We start from the raw sequence: 23,565 nt of genomic DNA on the forward strand, positions 1-23,565 counted from the left end.
AGAGATATCGCTGGAAAACGGCCCAGAAGGAAGCCAAGGCAGGAGAGTGCGTAATCATACAGGACGAATGCCTTCCTCCAACAGAATGGCGACTAGGCCGCATTGAAAAGGTTCATCGAGGATCAGATGGTCACATAAGAGTAGTCGATGTGCGAACACAAACCGGCATATTAACTCGACCAGTCACCAAACTGTGTTTTCTTCCAAACAGCGAAGAACACCTTCAAACTAAACCGCAAAATAACTCGCAAAATTAATTCAAACAAGCGCGTTGAAGACCAACTTATTATACATATACATATGTATACATATGTAGCTACAACAATTACATTCTAATATTATAAACAAAATCAATTTAATTACAATTTTATATTCCCATAGAAATGGACGTAGAGGAGACCCAAACCACCTCCAACACCGTAAGGTCCGAAATCGCTATACCCAAAGCGTCGGCTGCACCCGTTGCCGCTCCAAGGACCAGGGTTATGCGACCACCGCCATCCGCCGAAGCAGTCAGGGAGATGAGAGAAGAGCAGCTATTGGAGCCACAGGGGCCTCCATGTTGCAGCCTGTGCCATCGCCCACAGGCCCTGAAACGATGCTCCATTTTTAAGAGCATGAAGCCCGCTCAACGAAAACAGGTTGCAAGAGCCGATGGGCATTGCATGACCTGCCTAGCAGATGACCACGCCACCATAGAGTGCTGGGCCGACGGCACCTGTCAATATTGCCAGAGGCCCCATCACACTCTATTCCATCGTTTTCCGCGCCGAGCCAATCCGTTGGAAAGTAGCACCAACACACGTACCAGACCACGCAGTGATGCTATCCGGCGTCGACGAAGCAGCCAATCAACCACAACGCGTACACGGCCATCTCCACCACGCCACGCTCTTCGTCAGCACCAACGACGCTCAACAGGGTTGAGCGCTGTACTCAGTACACTACAACAGCTGCAACGGCTCCTAGCCGATTAATTCGCCTAGGGGGGCCGGGATGTTCACATGAGCTATGAGCGTTCTGCAGCATCCCACATCACATCACCACACATCACATCATATCACGTCACAACACCTCATCACACAACAGCTCACAGCATACCCCAATACACACACACGCATCAAACACCGATCATTACTACAACACAACAACCATACGATCATCAACGAGACGACTCGTAATGTTAGCCAATATTCACCACCCAAACCATCAAAAGGGATTGACCCGACCGGGATTGGGCTATTACCGTTCCATCCGCACAGCAAGAAAGTCGACCGTGATATTACGTTTTATTAATTTTGATCAACCGCAATTTCCTTTTTTATTAAAACCGCCAAGTGACGGGAGTGAAGTGAATCGCCGAGTTCGCCAACCGTGTGCAGCAGTGGGTTCCGCAGAAATCCTAAATAAACATTCATGTATACATAGGATATATGCAAACATAATAAATTTTATAACGATTGTGACAATCAGCGTTTTTTTTATATTTTCGATCTCATACGTATACTGTACCACGTAAGTATACCAGTGCCACACGTTACTAATGTATGATCACTAAAGCACCCTTAGTGAGATCAGGTGAAGGTGTTGTCCACTTTACACGGGCTCGTAGTTCATTTATATAGTCCACAGACCAGCGACGCCAAAAACTTTGTTTGATGGCAGTGATTGTGTTGTAGCGATCAAGGTGTGAAACGGTCTTCAGCTCCAATGAGCGCTCAGGCAAGCCACGCAAAGAATCACCCACCAAAAAATGACCAGGTGTCAGTGCACCAAAGTCATTAGGATCTGATGACATTGATGACAGCGGACGTGAGTTAAGAATGTCTTCCACTTCTACAGCAACTGTGTTTAACTCTTTGAATGTCAATTTAGTGTTTGCCAATGTGCGATTTAATAACCCCTTCGCGCTCTTTACCGCAGCTTCCCAGAGGCCGCCGAAGTGAGGTGCCCTGGGTGGAATAAAATGGAAATTAATAAAATCAGAGGAACAATGTTTATAGATTTCATTTAACGTTTCAGTCTTGAATAAGAACTGTTTGAGGTCCTTTAGCTGGTTTGATGCACCCACAAAATTGGTAGCATTGTCGCAAAAGATATCACATGGCATTTTACGTAGACCACTCATTCGCTTCAATGCATTTAGAAATACGTTTGTTGATAGGTCGGAGACCACCTCGATGTGCACAGCTTTAGTTACGAGGCACACGAATACAGTTAAATATGACTTGGTGGGTGGTTTTCCTCGAATTCGAAGATATGTGTTTATTGGCCCACAAAAGTCGATTCCGCAACGTTCAAATGGGCGTGCAGGTGTAATACGTGTAACTGGTAGTGGTCCCATTACTTGTTGTAACAGCAATGCACACAGGAACGGACGATGCGACGAACAACATCTCTAGCGTTGACAATCCAAAATTCTAATATGATGAAGGCGACCAATGCCCTTGGGCCTGCGGGAAAATTTCGTAAATGTAGGTGTCGAACGTACTTTAGTACAAATTGGGAATCGCTGGGTAGTAGAATCGGATACTTCTGGGGTTTCGGTAAATCTGCATAATCCAGACGTCCACCAACACTTACGAGTTCAAAACCGGTTACGTTATCCAAGAATGGAGTAAGAAACTTCAAGCTACTTTTTAGAGCTTGGTTTTTTCGAAGCAATTGAATATCGTTTGAAAAATGTTGTTGAAGATAATGCAATATGATGCACGTCGTAATTCGTCAGGGGATGGCGAAATGGTGTCTGTCGTAGGCTTTCGTCTGCATTTATCACTGAACCGAAAGAGCCAGGCGATGAGACGCAGACAATGGAGAAATGAGCTTATGCCATCAATGACATCGATCAAGTAAGTTACCTCCTTAACTACAGCAAATGTCTTCTTGAGTTTCTCTCTGTTCACAATATCCATATCAAGCTCAATATTGTCTGTGTGCCTTGGCCATTTCACAGCGTTTTCTTGCAAAAAGTGAGGACCAGAAAACCATATCGAAGATTTGAGCTCAGCAGCAGGGCAGCCTCGAGATACTAGGCCGGCTGGATTCTCTTTGGAAGGCACATACCTCCATTGTCCACCTGCAGTCAGTTCCTGTATGTCAGATACCCTGTTGCCCACGAACGTTGACAGCGTAACAGAATGTTGTTTTACCCAATGTAGAACTAGTTGCGAGTCAGTCCAAAAGAAAGTAGTTATGCGAACAGTGGAGAATATGTTCTTTATCTTAGCATACTGGCAAGCGAGAAGGTGGGCACCGCAAAGTTCGAGTTTTGGGAGAGACTGATTTTTTACTGGTGCGACCCTTGATTTCGAAGTGAGTAAATGTACAGCAATCTGTCCGTCGGAGTTTTCTGTGCGTATGTAATTCGCCGAATTGATGCGTCGCAAAATCCATGTAACTGTATGTCACAAGCATTTGGTAGCAGACAATAACGAGGCAGGCTGAGTGATGAAAACGAGTTAAGAGATGCTAAACATCAACTCCAGGCTTGGTGTATATGTTGGGGAACCGACTCGTCCCAATGTAATTTTAGCAGCCACAATTCCTGCATGATTATTTTGGATGTTATCACGAGTGGTGAGAGCACTCCAAGTGGATCGAACAGCGATGAAGCGATAGACAGTATTGTGCGTTTTGTGACAGACTTGTGAACTTGCTTTGGTGTGAATGAAAACAACAACGTATCGCTGCGTTGATTCCAAATCACCAAGTGCACTTGATGTAAAATCGTCGGTAATGCTTAGCTTTCAAGGTTTGGCTTTCCATGAAATCTGGGTGATTAGAATGCCATTTGGAAATAGGAAACTGTCCGCGTCGAAGTATCTCAATAACTTCTTCCTTTAATTTGTGTAAGGCATCTGTGTCATCTGAACCACATAGAAAATCATCTACATAGAACGAAGTCTTTACAGCCGTAGCGCCAATTGGAAATTCTGCCATATGCTTATCAGCTAAGGAGTGAAGGCTTCGCACTGCGAGATATGGAGCTGAGGCGGTACCATATGTCACAGTGTTGAGCTGGTATGTGAGAAGATCTGCGTCTGCAGAAGCTCGCCAAAGAATGTAATGAAATTTACGATCATTTTTATTCAAAGATACTTGCCTGTACATTTTAGTTACATCTGCGGTGATAGCGTAACGATACAAACGGAAGCGCAGTAGCAACATGTACAGCTCTGTTTGAATGGTTGGTCCAACTAAAAGTAAATCATTTAGCGATGTTTGTGTCGTCGTTTCGCAAGAGGCGTCGAACACTACTCGTACTTGTAGGTTTCAGTACGCAGTGATGTGGTATGTAATAGTGTGGTTCATCTAATTTCGGCGCTTTTACTGCAGACATGTGACCAAGACTTTCGTATTCTTCCATGAATGAGACGTACTGGGAATAAGTGTCTGGAGACTGCGAAAGACGGCGTTCGATTGCTAGGAATAGGCGACGAGCGATGTCGAATGAGGCTCCAAGTGCAGCAGGATTGTCCTTAAATGGCAGCCTAATAATTATGCGTCCAGTTGTATCTTGATGTGTTGTGGCTATAAAATGACGTTCACAACTCCGATGATCAGGTGAAATAGGGTTGGGTTTCCAGTCGACAGTTTCGAGCTCCCAAAGGTGTGTCATGTTTGCGTCAATAGAGTATTCGTGAAATAGCAGACATGACCTTGAAGGCGTATAGTGCTTCGACTGGTATCTTCCAGAAACCACCCAGCCAAATAATGTTTTTTGTAATGTAGGTAAATTTTGGCCAAGCTTTATTTGACCAACAGCGAGAGCTTCAAAAAATGCCTCTGTTCCAAGCAACAGGTCGATGCGTCGAGAGCATGAGTCGAGAAGAGCTCTTCCAAGCTTGTAGGTACCCATGGAATCTTTAACTAAAACTAAAGCTGTTGCTAAAATGACCTGCCCGTGATCCGATGTCTCCATATGCGAATGCGTGGCTGCTAGTTGGTTGTATGTATGAGGTTTGGTTGAATATGATGATGATGGTTGAAACGATTGCGATACAGGAAGAGATGTTGGACTTCCAAGTGTAGGCATAGTCACGTTGTCATGATGCAAGAGCGTATGATGCGTTCTGTTACAGGAGCGGCAGCGATGTTTCGACGCACACTGAGCTACTCTGTGACCATTGCTCAGACAATTGATACAGAGCTCGTATTTCTTGGCGGCATCGTAGCGTTGATTCGTGTTCATGTCCTTGAATTGAGAACACCCAATAATTTTGTGTTTATCGCTAGAGCAAAGAACACAAGAAGGCTTAGTGATGGCGAATGAATATAGCTGATGCCTTGTCAATCAAACTACGCAATTGTTGATAGTTTGATTTATCGGCTGTTTGCAGCGTAAATAAGGAGGCAATTCCTTCCAAAAAAAATCAGAGTGGGATTAACGAAGCATCTCCTGAGTCTATCTAAAGCTATCGGGTAGTTTTCGCTGGTGACCTGGAAGGCTCTTACGGTTTCCAGGGCTGAACCTTTAAGACACGACAACAAATAATTAAATCGTTCTATATTTGAAAGTCTAGGTTCCCGAGCGACAAGTTGAGTAAAAGATGCAATAAAGTTTTTGTATTCTACGTAATTCTCGCTAGGCAACGATAACCTTGGCAAGAATGATGGCGTGGAGACAGGAGTTGGAGCTGTTGTCTCGGGGTAATTAATTGTAACATTTCCTTCGTCCCCAAGTTGTGCTTGAATGCAAAGTTTTGCTGTGAAAAGCTATCCTCTAAATCTGCGCGACCTGTGTCTGATGGATCCAAATCTTCAATGTCAGCTTGGACTGAGAGGGCTTGCTTAAAGTATGACTCTAGAATTCCCAGTCGGCACTGTAACTCCGCATGTGAAGGCTTTTCATCAAAGTCTTTTCATCCCTCAACTATAGATTTAATGCGCGATATATTGCGTTTTATATTAGCGCGTTTGCGTTTGGAGTGTTCAAGAGACATTTTTACGTTTATTTTTTTACACCCTTAATGTAATCGAAGAGAATAACTACCAGTGGTCAATAATAACGACGGCAAAAAACTAAGTTATATACAGATCACTAACAATGCGTAGTCTCACTAACGTTTAGTGCAGGCAGCTTAAAAAAAAAAAAGTAGAGAAAGCATGTAACTAATAAAGCGCGATAGTAACTGCTGCTAGCAGCAGAGCTCTCAGAATAGATGCGTTGACAGAATAGCGGCGACGGTGCAGCGGCTAAGCGGGCGACGCTTTAAAGTACCGGCAGAGCTACCAACGTTCAGCTGAGCAGTGCGGTAGGCGGTGACTTATGTTGAGTAAGCGATGATCTGCTAACAAAGGCAGCGAATGCAACTCCGTTAACCAAAATGTTCCAAACGGTGAAGTAGCGAATTATGTATGCAAGTAAATGGATAAATGTATGTATGATGATAAGTAATTTGTTTTTATACATACGCTTTCCAATGAGCGGCAATTTCAGCCACTGTAGAAATTCTTAAAATCTCACCAGACAAATCATCCGATCGCAAACCAGTTATGTGAAAATAAACGGAAATCAGTCCAGGAACCCACCAACAACTTTATGTACTTTATGTTCTGATTACTGCACTAAACTATTTGCTCGATGTGCAGTATTTTTCAATTCAATTGATGCCACTATTTTTCAGGAACCGCCATTAGTTTTTTCAAAGTTTTTCACACTTTGCACAAAAAAGTAAACTTATTTTACACTGCCCCACGTTGGGCGCCAAAATGTTGGAGCAAGAAGCGTTTTTCTTGCTATATTTTATTATTTTAAAATGCGGGGTGTAAAACAATTAAAGTGCAGTGTGCTCTTGTTCACGGTTTATTAGCGAGTGATTTATTTGTTAAGTTGTTCATATGTATATACATAATTACATTTTAGAAGATTTGAGCATTAACATAACGCTCATCTACTTCAACAGTGTCATAACTCAAAAAACTGATTTTTTGAGTTAAATACAAAAAAATGTGCTCAACATCATGGTTAATATTGTATAAAAAATTATCTGTGATTAGTAGAAAATTGAGCGCGTGAGATGAAAAAGTGCCGTTATTCCACTTGTTGTGACGCGTCAAATTTTTGCTACAGCATCGACACATTTGAATTTAACATGAGTCGTCGTCGTGTAAAAATTATTATTTTTTCCGAAAAAACGATATATTTTGTGTTACAGCGATTTATGTGAAAAGGTAGTTATATTTTTCATGTTGCTAATTTTCATGTAAATAGTATCATTTTGCGTTGTGACTATACTGTTGACAAATTTTAGTTCCTCATAAATTGCGCAACACAATATGTGACGTTGTTGTTGAAAATAAATTAATTGCGTAACTAGGTATTTTGTTTTGTGACGTTTTTTTCGTGAAAAAATGGGCTGTGTAGAAATGGCGATTTTGTGTTAATAATAAAATATGTCATTATTTACGAAAATAGTATCGGCTTTAATATAAAACACCTTCTCATAACGTAAAATGATACGCTATTGCTGATAATAAAATTACGAATTTCGACTTTTTCTAGCTTACTTGGAAATGTCGTTATCTAAAAATAATTGCGGATCTTCTACATCATAGTTCTCAGAAGATAGTGACAATTCCATAGTTGATGTGACATACTTCCCAGTTTCTGCTAACGATTCCAGTGATAGTGTCTACGGCAATGATGAAGATAACCCACCACATCCGACCGCGGTAAACAGCCTAATTTATGATAACTGCTTCGAGGAAGATTCTCCAGATCTAGAACTATGTACGCCAGTACCTGAACAAAACTCCTTTGATCTACAACCAAGCACATCAACTTCAAACATAAACAATGAAAGGATGAAAGGAAAAAAAAGGGGAAGCAGCCAGAAAATTGGAAGAAAAATATGTATTGTAAAAAAAAAAGAGAAATAGTGGTGAACACTATGAAAGCTTAAAAAAATTATTCGAAACAAAAGAGAAATTAAACCTCCGTGCGGTGAAAACTGTCGGTATAATTGTTCAAATATATTTAGCGAAGAGCAGAGAAAAGAGATATTTTCCTCATATTGGGCTCTTGGCGACATTGAGAAGCAGAGGCAATTTATTTCCAATTGTATGAAACTCGTTGACACCACTGACTCATTCATTACTACAATTCGATCAGCAAAGAAAACAGGCCACCCATTCTTAGTGCAAGAAATGTCTTATGGAGATTTCTTTGACCTCAAATTACTCTCCGAGGAGAAGTTCAGGGAAGCCACTATAATCAAATCCAAGAAGAAACCTAGCACACCGATTGATTTACAGAAAGCCTACCACTCCAAAATCGGAATTCCTAATAATAAAAGACAAGATATCAACGAATTAATTAAAAAGAACTTGACTCCACGCTTTTTTCAAGAATTTTATAACAATTTGTGGTTCAAACATATATGTATTTCCACTATTTACTAATTATTTCTACTATTTTTAAAAACTGAAAAAGAACTTCATATAAAAATATGTTTTGATGCTATGAATTTTTGTATTTTATTTTTTTTTTACGTTAAAAACCCCCGAAAATAAAATGTCTAAATGTATAAATTTCGCCCATTATTCATAAAAAATAAATATAAAGCTCTTATAAATGGAAATTCGGCTGGAAATGTCATTTTAAAAAACTTTATAAACCATTTTTATTTATTATGAATATGGTGGTTTGTATTTTATTTCTCAACAATAATGACACATTTAGTTTATAAGCGAGAAATTTCTACGTTTTTTCAGAAACAATGACATAATTCAAAGCAGAAAAGTTTTTGTTCAAGAAAAAATTGGGAAATCATTAATTTTGGTCGAATTTCTTCTATAATGTATACTATACATGACATATCACTAGTTTGCATAGAAAATCTGCGATCTTAGCTTTTATTTAACCCACAAAAGAAAGCTGAAAACTAAAAATTGCTCTCCTGAAAAAATGCGTTTTTTGAGTTATTGAAGTAAATGGGCGATAAGTAAAGAAAATTATGAGTACAATATGTATGTGTATGTTTACATGTGTGTATAAATGTAAGCAACGTAAATTAAGTTACGAGTATTAACTAGCAATGAGATAAAAAGAGAGTTATATTAACAATGTATTACTTTTATCCGGAGCACGGGTCACTCTCATTAGGGTGACCCAACAGTGATATCAAAACTTTTAATGTAAATGTATAAATTTAAAACTAATTACCTTAAACTTCTATTAATTATTTGGGTAATAATACAAAATATACTCTATCTTATAGTTTTAATGATTTTATAGAATCATCAAGAAATATATATGTATGTAGGTAAATTTTAATATACATATAATACATATATACATACTTACATATGTACTAAGTACATATATGCTTTGATACCAAATATATACCGATTATATATTAATTATATGCCGAGTCGATTGTGCATAGAAAATAAACCAATCTGGAGGCGTACATTTCTTTACATTGAAATTGGCATTATATTCCTCATTTAACACCGAAAATGCTCAATTCTGCTATTTTCGAGCTCCTGCTGCAAAACTCTGGTGAAACTTAAAATTTGTCTGTGGGGAAACTCCCTCATCTCTGCCGAGTACCCCTACCAAAAGTTACGATATCTAAAACGTGAACCTTCTCTATGATAAACGTTCTCTGGAGAAGGTTAACGATTAGGGATATTTCACTTTTGGGATGAGCATGTTTCACCACATCACAGAAAAATTATTAACGTGTTTCACCACATTTAACATTAGGGGATACGAAAATAGCAGAATTGAGCATTTTCAGTGTTAAATGAGAAAAATTATGCTATTTCCGACGTTAAGAATGTACGCTTACAGATTCGCATATTTACAATGCACAAAAGACTCTGCATATAATTTATATACATACTTACATATGTATATATGTATATGTTCTATACATTTTATATCAAAGCACATAAGCATGTACGCACAAATTGAACTATTTCATGATGAATTCCTTAAATCTTTGGAAATATGTAATAAAGTCGTGCATGCATTATTACCTAAATATTTAATTAATGTAGATTTAAAAAGTTATATATTTACATATTTATTTGTTGGGCATTACATGTTGGATGACATATTAAAAGACCGGTCGCCATATTCACGTACATATGTATGTAATTATGTGTACATGTAAGCAAATATGACAGACCATACGTATAATATTTGTAAATTTGTCAACACACAACTTTGTATGTAAATGTGTACATTGCTTCATGCGAAATCTCCGTTGTCACGGGCAACCAATGGCCAAGCTCACGTTTTGTCGAGGAGTCATCTGCTGAACGCAATGACCGCGACAGACTGCAAACGACATCTGTCAAATATTAAAATACACACGTTCTTATGGGCACAGTTATTTTGACAGCTGATCGACTACACGACTTCAGATCGATAGTTGTCGCTCTCGCTAACTTCAATATATTTGCCAACGACAGTAGAGTTGAAGGTAGAAAGATGGAGTAGAGTGGTGATGCCACTAATATGTAAAATGTAAAATTATTCATAGCTCTAACAAACTGTACCTTTTTTTTACAAATAAATGCATAAAATAGCTCTATTATAGCTCTATTATATCATTTGTAATAACAATTCATAATTTAAAACTAAAGTATTTACCTGTTTACTTATTTTTTGCATACAAAATTTCACTTTGAACAAAATATTAAAATTTCATTGAAGTAGGTAGGTATTAGTATGGCCACAACGAAATTGTGTACATGCAAAATGAAGAGCTGTGTTGTCTTGTGTGCATGCCGGCCATTATTATGTTGCTGCCTTCTCACAAATGTTCATGTAGTAGGATTCACAACGCCATTTTCAGTTCACTGTCGTGCTGCTGCAGTCTGTCGCGGTCATTGTGTTCAGCACATCAATGTGTCGAAGAACTGACGCGACGACAAAGCGTCACAACATTGTATCGTTGGTAGAAAATGCGAACTGTGCCGAAAACACAAACGAACGATCGCCATTTGCCACTGCTTCCCTTGCCGCTGTAACAGCTTCTCCAACAAACCAGCGTAAATATGTATGTATGTTTATGTATGAGCTTGCATACATATCGACACAGATTTTTACAAGACGCGTAAAAATATACATATGTATGTATATATAAATGTTATAGACGCGTGGCGATCGGCCTGTATCGCCATGGCGACAATCATGTTTACCCGCGCATATAGATGTTTCACATCAAAAAAACAATTCTGAACAGATCCTAGGGCGGTGGCGGGCTACTGAACGCCAAATTAGTGCATACAAAAAACATAAAATATAACACCGTTGTATCAAAAAGTCAAAAAATCGACATTTTTCGTAAATTTTCAAAATAAATAAAATCTTAAACAAAATTAAGGTTCAACGAGCACCATATGCCCAGTGCGATAGTGTGACACACCTAGACTTACAAAAAGCAAAGGTCGTTCTTACATAAGCGCTCTTCATAAGAGTAGTGGATGGGAATCTGTTGTAAAATTTTAACATTCCTCTTCAAAAAAGTAGCTAGAAATTACCACAGTTCTCTCGCAAGATCCCTCTATTATCACAGTCCTAATTCTAGGGATAAGGAGTACCTATTCTGGTTAGATCTGGCCAGGCGTGGAGTTACTATCGTTCATATGCCGAGAATAAATAAAATGCAAATAATTGCCGATAATACAGAAAAATCAAATAATAAACCACCGGTATACCAAACCGAAAAGATAAGAAATTGTAAATAAACCGCAAAAGAAAATTACTACCTCCAGTACCAATACTTACATAAAATGCAAATTTATATTAAAACCAAAATCGCTTCTTACAGCTAATATTCTGCGCTCTCGGCTACTCCACCAACAGTTAGCTGAATTACATGTATCATCTTATACATATTGTATACGTTCCCCTAGGGGGCCCAGGATGTTTAAATGAGTTAAGCATCAGCACACTCTACCCGGACAAACTGGAACACAGTAATACAACAGTTTCGATGACATCCGTCAAACCATCGTCGTCATATTTAGTTTAATAACTTTTTTAAATATTTCGTGACTATGATATATAAAATATCAATTTATTGTTCTAAATAAAACTGTTATAAAAGAAAACAAAGTGTATACAGACATCTTCCTTTTAACTAAAGCATGGCGTGTGATCTAAATAAAATGTGTATCATTTAATCACTTAAATCTAAATGCTTCTGAACTGAATTTGTACATATGTACATATATGCAAATCAGTATCATTTACGTCGTCAAATACTATTTGCAAGGCTCTCATATGCTCCATTAACATACTTATTTGTTGGTTTTGAGAGTTTCCTTCAGAAAGACGTATAAGTATAAGACGAACAATTTTCTGAATTGGCACAAAATTCCGTGTTGCCTTTACCAAGTTTGTGGCAGATGTACCCTGCCAAGCTCTCAAGTTCGTCGTTGTTGAGAATCTCCAAGTCATAATTTTTTTTAGGTGGGTCAGTGGTATTTAGATCAACTGACACACGTTGAAAAATATTACCTGCAAAAATATAATAAACATACATACATATATAATACGTATAAAGAAATGGAATAAATTGTTAGTTAAGATTATTATTATAATGAGGATAAGAAATAGTGGTTAGTATGCAAAAACTTAGTTTGCGTGTAAGTACATATTCGCATTTGTTAACATCAATAATTTTATATAAGAATCTTTTCTGTAGTTTTAGGTTTATAATACTATAGACTTTTAATATTTTGATAATTGTCGGTTAGAGATAAGTAATTCCCTTCCAAATCTGGTGTGTTGTCGACTTCAACATTTCCTTCTTCTGTGATCGCTCCTTCATTGTGACCAAGTACATAGGAAAGCACCCTATATTTGAATTCCTGCCTGTCAGGGTGATCGTGAAGACCGCCTTTTGACCTGATTACGCCAAAAAAAATTTCTAAGACGTCCTGGTTTAACCGGTAGGTCAAAACTTAATCAATTTTGCACTGCTGCCTTAAGTCACCCAACAGCAATTTTAAAGCGTTATTGCTTTGGAGTATACCTGTAAATCATAAGTAAAATCCAAAACTGTAGAAAATCAACTTATCTAAATATATAGCTTGAGTATTACGTTTTTGGAATGGAAGCAAACCATTTTTACCAATGACTCTCATTGATGAGACCATCTCCGTCATCTGTTCCAGTACATTATTTTGCTTGTTCAAAGCTAAACCGTAAGCGTGCAAGCGTTCCCTCACTCCATCTTTGGGCACCCTGACATTCATTAGATCAAACCAGTCATTTGTCTACAAAATGAATATTTATTATATAATCATATTTTAAATATTACCTACAATTTTGAAAAGTCGATGGCATTAATCCTCCCAATTTTCATTATCTAGGAAAGCAATTTTGTGGCTAGTTTAACCTTTTGTCTTTCTGCTCCTCTTACAGACAAATGCTTCTGGGAAACTTTATGCGTGATGCTCGTCGGACGTAAGCGAGAGCAGCTTCAGAATAATGTCTTTTCTAATAATTTTTCCATTGATAGTAAAACCTTTATCAAAAAAATGTTTTCTCTGTAGTTTTATTAAGTGGGGGACATCAGCAAAAATTACAATCCTGTCTCCGTTGTGTGAAAACCTGCAAAAGAAAGAAAAACACACAATTTACAGTATATCATAATTTAAATAATTGTTTAGTGAATGTACCAAGGTTTTTCCACATTAATTTCAAGATCATTATATAGACCTCTATTTGATCCAACCAAATCGCTTACAATGGCAACAATATTGTAACCGCAATCTTTAACGCTAAAATGCTAAGGCTGTTTCCATTTACTTATCAAACCTAAAAGAACAAAGTACATTAGAAAAAATGGACTTCAAGTAAATTAATGAGTTTAATTACCTCTTATCATTGCAACCTGAACGTGTTAACAGGAGACAATGTCGAATCAGTTGATCTATCGTACCAGTAACTCTTTCTGACCTTCATTTCATGACACCTGGAGCTACATCAATTTTCTTTGACCACCATTGCAGAGTGCGCACACCTGGTAGAGGAAAATTGTTTCTCCTCAAAAGTTTGTACCCTTTCGGGCTCCCTTAATTTTTCAATCTATGTATGTGTAATGAACTTTAGTATATTTTGCAACATACTTTTTAGAATTTGGGCACTTACCTGGCCGTTGGTGAAAATGCAGCTAAGTTTTTGCTCCAAATTATTTCTGTGGAATTCCGCCGTTTTCATGGAAATCTTAAAGCGTTTAATTTCTGCTAACTGCTCGTTTTTGCACTTTTTCAAAGTGCTTACATTACCATTCAGCCTTTGTCTAAAAATAATAAGAAATACACATACTTATGTAAGAAAAAGATACTTCATCAATATCAATTAGAACTAACATTCCTGTTACCAAATTCAACATTGTTGTTAACATCTCTTTTTTGGAACGAAACTCCATCCTTTTCTGCCGTTCTTTAGCCTCTGCAGGAGCAGTGGTTGACGTGGGAAAAGCGCTAGGTAGCAACTTCGTTGTATTCCGCGAACTTAAACCTGCAAGAGTGTTTGGTTATAAAAGTAAAATTATTGTAATCAAAATGCTTTAACTACCCATTTCAAACTGCAAGTTTCTTTTGAAGGCTTCTGGCGCGAAGTGCACTTCACAAATGAATGCATTTTTAACATTAATTTTGTCCGTACGACGACAAATATGAATCCATTGTTTTAGTACTGTTTTATGCTTAGGGAAAAGGAAAAAAAGCATTTCGTAGTACAATTTTTACCATTGTTATTATTGCATCCGAACACTGCGCAACGCTTTTTAAAAAATATAAAATTTCACAATTAATACAACACTTGAAAACACAAAATTCTAATTCACATTCAAAAGCGCGGGCGAATAATAAGTCAACCGTGACGTCAGCAAGAACAGCTGACTAAAAGCAAACATGCGCATTGCGGAATCTCTTTCTCTATCATTTTTGTTATAAAACTGTTAATGGTGATGATGCCAGTTGTAAAAATTCATTTTAGTTACAATTGGGAAATCTTTTTTTAAGTTGTGGCCTTTTAAACGTACATATGCAAGGCAGTTTTATATATCTACATGTATAAAAAAGAAAAGATAATTGTGACCATATTATATATTTTCTTTAAACATATTGCAGTTCCATTTAATGAAAATGCTTGTATTAATAAATGATTTGTGATAATTTTCAGTTTGGTTATTTTACCAAAATGGTCAAAGAATTGAAGTTTTTTTCTATAACTGTTTTATCTAAGTTGCCTATGGAAATGTATTAAAATAATAATACGCCCTTTAGAAAGAGAACACATATTTTCAAAAAAAAAAAAAAGAAAAAATCATCAAGCTAAAAATAAATGTGCCTTTATTAATTGAGAGTGGCTAAGCACACATGTAGAATACAAACGCTAATTGTGCATATCGTCACCTGAAATGCAAATTAACGTAACAACATTTTCAGAAGTTTACAGTGGCATGAATGAAACACGGAATAAAATGGAACGTGGGTGAAACAAAATATTAATATTGGTTAAAACTGGTTTATATATGACCGCAGAACCAGAAAATGTTGAACATATTTAATATTATGTATATAATTTGAAGTAGTGAAGCGTAATCAATAAGACACTCAATTTCGAATTTTTTGATGATACGTTATTTTGCATTTCAGGTGACGATATGTGAGAAACGTTATCAGCAGTGTTCAAAATTTAAAAAGAAAAATTACTTAATTTATAGTGGAATGGGAAGAAAAGTATTTATGTCGGGAAAGTTCTGGCTACGTCTGCTATGTAAAAAACTTGTTCAGCTGAATAAATACAATATTCAAAGGCAATATGAAGCGCAACATGAAGAATATGATCGATCGTCGCACTCGCGACCATGCTCTCACGTTACTGTTGACAGTTATAACTTCGAGGTCGTGATAATTTCGTCTATCTTGGAACCATTATCAACACCAACAATAATGTCAGCGTCGAAATCCAACGCAGAATAACTCTTGCTAACAGATGCTATTTCGGACTGAGTAGGCAATTGAGAAGTAAAGTCCTCTCTTCACAAACAAAGACCAAACTTTATATGGACGATGACAACATTTGATGAGTCGCCGTTACGAGTTTTCAACAGAAAGTTTCTGTGAAAGATTATGGTCCTTTGCGTATTTGCCACGGGATTTGACATAGTTCATGAATTAAAAGACAGCGCCTACGTTGGCAAGGTCTTATCATCAAGTGGAGAATCTTCTAACTTTATACTACTTATACTTTACCTAATCTTATAACTTTAAAATCAATCGTCAACTCAATCCAATCATTTTTAAATGAAATTCCCAATACAAGTAAATTGGATATACAACTGCACGTTTTACTCATTATCCGAGCTTACAGCTTTTTATTTATATTTCTTTTCTACTTTACCGCCAGGTTTTCACAGTCCTACTGATTGACATTTTGATGGTAATAGCTAATTCGTAGTTTTAGTAGTAATTTTTCAAATATTTGTTGAGTCTCCTCCCGGATACTAGCTTACAGAATAGAATTGAAATTCGAAGTTATCTGTACGAATCAGCGCTAAAAGAAAAAAATGGAGTATAGTGGCAGTGCCAAGAATAATAGATTTAATATAAAGATTACGCCAACTGCCATTTTGTGAGGCAATTCATTGGAGTTGAGAAGAAGAAGACTAGAACAGCTTGTAAACAAAAATGCAAACACTTTTGTTGATTCGTGAAATAGAATTAATATATTAGTTTTATAGTGCAATAGTAACGTTGTTGGAAAATAATTTGCTAATTTCAAATTTAAATTATTATGATAATTAAAATCTTTTCGCTCAGAAAATAATGAAAAACACATTTATGGAGTGTGGAATCTAAGTCGTTCGGACCGACAATGTGTGTTTTCGATGAGTTTTCATTGACAACTCACGAATTTATTTGTTTGTGAGCAACAAGGATGGTAAGTTTTGGAATCTTCAATATTTGCTTATAATTATTACTAAATATCGTGTTTTTTAGAATTCCGTCAAAAAAATATTAATTGCGAAAGCATGTCTTGTCCCTCAACGCTATTTTAAAATCTACTAGCTGTTCCACCAACATGTCATAGGCGATATAACAAAGTTTCTCTTTTATCATTAATTTTCAAAGACATTGGTTTAAACGTGTATGTAAGTAGGTGCAAATGTCGTTTGTCGTTTTTAGTGCACTTACGGTACTTCAACCATTTTTCTCGAAAGAGGCGAAATTAGCACCGAGGGCAATGAAGGCAGTGGACGCCCTAAAGAGGCGAAAGCTCTGTGTAAAGGGGGTGTCTCGCAAGTTCATAATCCAACAAAAACAATGAATAACTGATTCTAAGAAGTATTTGAGTGCTCTTTAATCGTAATAAAACCGAAGTTTTGCGTCCATGGCTCCATCATTACCCACTGGAGTCCAATCGACAACCATTCTAGTAGACTGCACACTGATGAATCGGTTCTCAAGTGTGGAAAGTTTCAGAAGTAGGCTGGCAAGGTTATGACATCAGTCTTTTGGGATGTACTACTGAACCAGTTATAATCCATTGCACTGCGTATTTGGTTGCAGTTCTTTTCTACTATTCGTGGAAAGTTGAAAAAGTCGACTGGCAAGGTTATGCCATTAGTCTTTTGGGATGTCCTACTGAGCAAGTTATTCCAAATATTTAGCAATTGTATTATCTTTGAGGACGTATCAGTTTGAAATGGTACGCATATACCTCATCAAAAACCAAAAATAAACAAGTCAGATCGCTGCTACATTCAAAGTGCCATAGAGAGAACCGCGGCCTCCGACGCTCTATTTATATGCACGGTCCCGCCACCACGGCCGAATATTTGACATTATTTTTGGTAAAAAGTAAATGACAAAAAATGTTAATGTGGGATATCCATAATATATAGACATACTATATACCATCGCAGAGTTTTCTGTAGACCTTTTCAATAGGTACAATATAAATTGTACAGTATTTTGATAAATCTCATAAGGTTCTGCCTGCGTTTGCAGCGTAAGCGGAAAAACGTTTATTATTTACGACGTGACATTAGAAAACTCCAACACTCTTTAAAGGATGTTATTATACATATAAAACTTCCTCTTCAATCACTCTATATATTTAAAAAAAACCGCATCAAAATCCGTTGCATAGTTTTAAAGATTTATTCCTGTTGTTGTCACTTCGTGTTCTCGAAAGAAGTCTAGGTGGTGAAAGTACCAAAGCGTTGGCCCAAATATGTATGTATGTCCTCTCCACCATCACCAGATTTTTCCGAATTTTTAATTTTGAACAATTCTCAACTATAGGAATTTTGCATGCCATTAAGGGAGAGCCTGCTTTAATGGATTCAAAAAATCGATTTTTTTTTTTGGAAGCGAAAAAAATAATTGATTGAGCGAAATTCTAGGGTTTTATACATATGTATGTATATATAGTATATAGATATATTTATTTAAAATTGAGGCACGATTCCGATTACTTTGGCGGAGTATGTGCGGGGGTATGTGCGGATAGGGGAGCTTTTCCAGAGGAGGAATATGCAAAAATAGTGTAAAAATAACTCATATTTTTTTAAATATTCCCGATTAAATATTAAAAAGTTTGCACTAAAAACACACGGTATTTCTCTATGTTTCACTAAATTTTTTTTACATTTTTCACTTGGTATATATAAATATACACTCTAAACATTGAAATAAGTTAACATTTCACTTTTATTTTCTAATATTTTACCTCAATTTATTAATTTAAAAATCACTTAACACACTCGTCGTTGCAAAGGTTAGATTGTTTACAATTATGAGGAAAACGAGTGTTGCCACATCTTAAACACCAAATATGTAGGATTCTTAAAAATTTTTCTTTGTTGGTTTTTTTGCGTGTTTCTGTTTTCAATATTAATTACAATAAAAAATACTTTCCAACATTTTTCACGTAATAATTGAGTTGTGAACACTTTTTCCATATACATATGTATATGTGATTTATATTTAACGAACACAAATAAGTAAAACCCTATGATAACATCGTAAAATTTATATTTATTATTTAATATTACTTAGTTGTTTATTAAATTTAAATATGGAAATATCCATATGCATGGAAAAAGATTTCAAAATATTGCAAGATTTCAAAATATTGCACTTAGGAAAATTTTAAATGCACCCTGGTTTGTGTCAAATAAAACAATCATTAATGATACAGGTTTAGCTTTAGTTAAAAATGAAATCAAAAGATTCAGTACAAATTATTTTAATAGATTGAGTTATCATACTAACCCAGTCGCAATAGCCCTATTAGATGACTCAAACGAAATTAACCGTCTTAAACGGCTTCATATATTAGATTTGCCATATAGAAAATAAGCTGTTTATAAGTATGTACATATGTATATCTATATGCACTTCTGTATATTAGTTCTGTACTCGATGGAGTACAGCAACTTAGGTTAAGTTAATGTAGTATTACACAATTTGCTTATTGTCCTCGGACAGATTGTAAATAAAGGAAATCTATAAAAAAAAAAAAAAAAAATATGCATGGAAAGATTCTTTATACTCATCTTAATCTTATATATAAAAATTAAACCGTTTTCGTTGAATGGCTGAACCGATTTGCCTGATTTTTTTTTTGTTGTATTTGTTATTATTAGGAGAAGGTTCTTATCTAAGAAAAAATTACGAAAGTTGCCGGAAAACCCCTAAAAACAGTCCTTTTCTTTTTCCCATACAAACGTTTTATTTTGTATATACTCGTACATACGTACATATGTAAGTAAAAATGATTGTTTGTTTGTTAGTAACGCTAACTCTCGAGAACGGCGGAACCAATCTTCATGAAATCAGAAGCTGTTCGCTGTGGATCTGGAAAGGGTTAGATATAAAAAAAACCATATAATTTTCATAAGGAAAAGTCGAAAATTGGAAATTTCCAAAAAGTGACTTTTCATACAATTCTCTTTTGTTTTGTTTTTCAATATTTTGATTTGTAAATTATTTGAATCGTTCAAATTATGGATCGCTGTCAATCAGCCAGCGATCATCACGATAATAAAGCAAGACTTTTCAAACAACAGCTACGATGTTTGATGGACTTTATCTTGAAGCAACGTATGTATCTACAAGTATGGTGCAGTCAGATGCTGGATGTACTCTGTTGAGTTGCAAAAAAGAGGTTTGCCGCACGCACACATTCTTCTTTGAATGGTGGATGGTGGTTACACCAGATCAAATTGATGATATCATTTCTGCGGAAATTCGTCATGCAGAGAAAGATCCATTATTCTACGAAGTGCTGAAAACCAACATGGTGCATGGACCTTGCGGACACCACCATCCCACTTCCAATAAATGCACGGAACACTATCCACGTGCTTTTCTTTCGGAAACGCAAACTGGAAATGATGGATATCCACTCTATCGTCGTAGCTCATCAGACGACAATTGCAGGACATTTACCATTCAACTTAGAGTAGTGAATATCGAAGTTGACAACTATGGATCGTACCATATTCGCCACTATTGTCTAATTCACATTCAAAGCTCATGCCAATGTATAATACTATAGTTTGGTGAAATCGACTTTTCCGACTGTTGTGCGTTTCGCAGTTCATTTGGAGAATGGCTAAAGAGTGTTTTTCAACCCAGAGAATACAGTACAGCCAGCGGAAACACTTCCAACAACAAAATTTACATTGATGAGTTTTTTCTCAACTTGCGTCAGTGATTCGTTTGTGAGAACATTGCTCTATTTGGAAATGCCTTGATATTATGCATGGAATGCATCGCCGAAGAAATAGGTACGCAGAAAGCAAGACGAACCAATAGATTGGCATCCAGGTGTGTTCTCAACTAATTCCTTAGGACGAATTTACATAATCAAACCGAAAAACTACGATTGCTAAAACCATCGGTTGCTATTAATAAATGTACGTCGTTCAGTTTGATTTCAGTCATTGCGCACACTTTTCGCGATGGTCTTTTCGACATATCAGCCTTCAAATCCGCGTCAATTATGGAACACGAACAAAAGTACATTGCCGAAGACATTTTACATCGTATTCGTTAAGAATTGGAAATAGGCAAATTTCGGTTCCAGTGGTTTAATATCAATTCCACCTCCCTTTTGTCAATTCACTTCAACGAAATATGAACTCATCACGAATGTTTATGCCAAATTGGCCAAATTATCGTAACTACGATTGCATGGGTGTGCGCCAATTATACGTGGCGTTTTCCCGAGAGGGAAAACCATCTTCTCTGTACATTTACGCACCGGAATAGAAACCAAAAAATGTTACTTATCAAACTGCGTTACATTGAAAAAAATTTAGAAAAATCGAAAATAAATGATTTTTAACACAACGTAAATTCAACTTTTTTTTTCATTTCAAAACAAATAATTTCACGCAGGACAGCGCATGCGTTGTCACGGCATCACACGTGAATGGCTAATTATCTAGTGGAGTTTCTAAATTCTTTGGAGGGGTTTGTATGCCACCGCATCATTTGCGTCTCAAAGTTGGATCTGTCGTTATTATGCTTCACAATCTACAAGCGCCGTAACTGTGTAATGGAACCCGACTGATTGTGACGCAGCTATCGAATACAAGGGGGCAGAATGCTTGATTCTACGAATTTGTTTGAGTTCTCACGATTTGCCATTTCAGTTCAAACGGATTCCGTTTCCAGTAAAAATAGCATTTGAGATGACAATCATCAGGACACAGGGATAGTCGTCAGAAGTGTATGGCATAAATTTTGAGCTGCTATGTTTTTTACACGGCCAAAAATACGTGGCGTGCTCACGAGTTAGAAAACAATCTTCTCTGTACATTTACGCACCGGAACAGAAACCAAAACATGTTGTTTATCAAGCTGCGTTACATTGAAAATAAAAGAAATGATAAATTTAATTTTCTTTTCATTTCAAAACACATATGTAATTTCAAGCAGGAAAACGGCTGCAGGGTCAGCTAGTTTGAAATATAATTGATAGACGCTTGTTTTTATTATAATTAAGATTGCTAAATAAAGAGAGAGGAATTCTATCTACATAGAGAAATTCAGCGATTTTGCTTATTATCATATGGCAGCGCTCCATTTAATTTAATTAATTTGAAGTAAAAAATGTGCGAAAAGTGTGTATAATGTGGTGAAATAGTTTGTTGAAATGTTCGAATTTTGGGAATTTTTGAACTTTGAAGTCGAATATCTCGTAAACGAAGCGTTTGCGGTAACTGTAACCCGATATATTTTTTAATCAGGAGGACTTCCTCGGAATTGTGCCAAAATTAAAAAAAAAAAATGGGTTTTGACCAAACAAATTTTACGTTATTTAAAAATATGTTCAAACTTGATTTTTTTAGAAGCTAATTTATTGCCAAATATAACAAACTTTGCCCCAATTCCATATAACGTTAAGTTTTTTTCTATCCTGCTCGCGGTCCCCGCGCAGAAAAATTTAAAGATTTTTATTTTATTTTATTAAAGCTAACATAACAAACAAATTATTATATTAACTATTGTACGCAGCACTAGCATCATCGGCTTTCGGCTGACTGGTGGGATAATAGTTGGGTTCATTAAAAGTTGAGCAGGATCATCATTGTTGATAGAGATTATATAAGCTGTCTTCCATATTGTCTTTTTTTTAAAAAGTAGTCCAGATTAAGGCAATATGTTTTTATCGGAGATGTTGGTAACAAATATTCTTTTTCTTACATATTGACAAAGTTGCTTAAATGAATACTTAGAGTCTAATTTTAAGCCTAGGAACTTAAAACTATCTGTACAGATTAAATGTATATTATTAACGGTAAGTGTGGGTGTATTACATTGATGTTTCTTACAAATATGTAATAACTTAGATTTAGGGGAAGAAATTGACGTGCCCGAAGAACCGAACCAATGGAATAAGAGAGAAAAGATTTTAGAAAAGGAAGACGTAACAACGGACAAATCGGAGGAATTAGAAAATAATACTAAATCATCAGCATAGTTTTGGTGACTGATATTAGGGATAAAATTGTACTGATTTTGAAGAGCAAATTCTAAGGCTATATCTTGCGGATATAGTAGATTGCCACGAGGAGAATTGAGGAAAGAAATCGAAAAAGGAGGTTAAACTAGTGAACTATTGAAATAACTTAAAGTGAAAGATTAATTAAGAGGGGAATAGGCACAAATAATGATGAGTTTATAAAAGTTAGAGTTCGATGTAATTATTAAGTATCCGTTCATATACCACTGAAGGATGGATAACATGGATAGAAAAATAAAGAAAAAATAATAATGTGAGGTTATGGGAATTTATTGTTCCATCAACGAGGGTGACGGAGATGAAAGGGAGGAGGAAGTTGGATGGGTGTTATGATCAAGAGGGGAGATGGCAAAAGATGCCAGGGGAGATAAGGTGTGTGAGGAGGGCGAAGAGATGTGGGAAAGTGGAGAGAAAGATGGGGAGGGGGAAGAATCCAAGGATGGAGGGTATAGAAGAGGGGAGTTCTTTGAGGTTTCTGGAAGTTCTATGTGATGCAATGGATTGTTGGTGGAGGATGAATCGTTGTTAGTTTTTGTTGTTGT

General features: G+C 36.4%; 1 protein-coding gene and 1 long non-coding RNA gene across 3 annotated transcripts; both read right to left on the bottom strand.

Moving 5' to 3' along the window:
• Nucleotides 1-1,540: 1,540 nt before the first annotated feature.
• On the bottom strand, nucleotides 1,541-2,344 carry LOC125777748 (uncharacterized). Its single transcript, XM_049453188.1, has one exon. It carries the CDS (start codon nucleotides 2,342-2,344, stop codon nucleotides 1,541-1,543), a length of 804 nt encoding a protein of 267 aa, XP_049309145.1.
• Nucleotides 2,345-11,808: 9,464 nt separating this feature from the next.
• On the bottom strand, nucleotides 11,809-15,035 carry LOC115066109 (uncharacterized). 2 transcript variants are annotated; one of them, XR_007421288.1, is made up of 8 exons: nucleotides 14,549-15,035; nucleotides 14,341-14,491; nucleotides 14,120-14,270; nucleotides 13,847-14,056; nucleotides 13,648-13,786; nucleotides 13,291-13,579; nucleotides 13,068-13,242; nucleotides 11,809-12,998 (listed from the first exon to the last, which is right to left on the bottom strand). It is a non-coding gene; the product is annotated as an uncharacterized LOC115066109 (long non-coding RNA). The 2 variants fall into 2 exon arrangements; XR_007421287.1 differs by having other exon boundaries at nucleotides 14,341-15,035.
• Nucleotides 15,036-23,565: the final 8,530 nt, after the last annotated feature.

The sequence above is a fragment of the Bactrocera dorsalis genome, chromosome 1 (assembly GCF_023373825.1).
Source record: "Bactrocera dorsalis isolate Fly_Bdor chromosome 1, ASM2337382v1, whole genome shotgun sequence".
Lineage (NCBI taxonomy): Eukaryota > Metazoa > Arthropoda > Insecta > Diptera > Tephritidae > Bactrocera > Bactrocera dorsalis.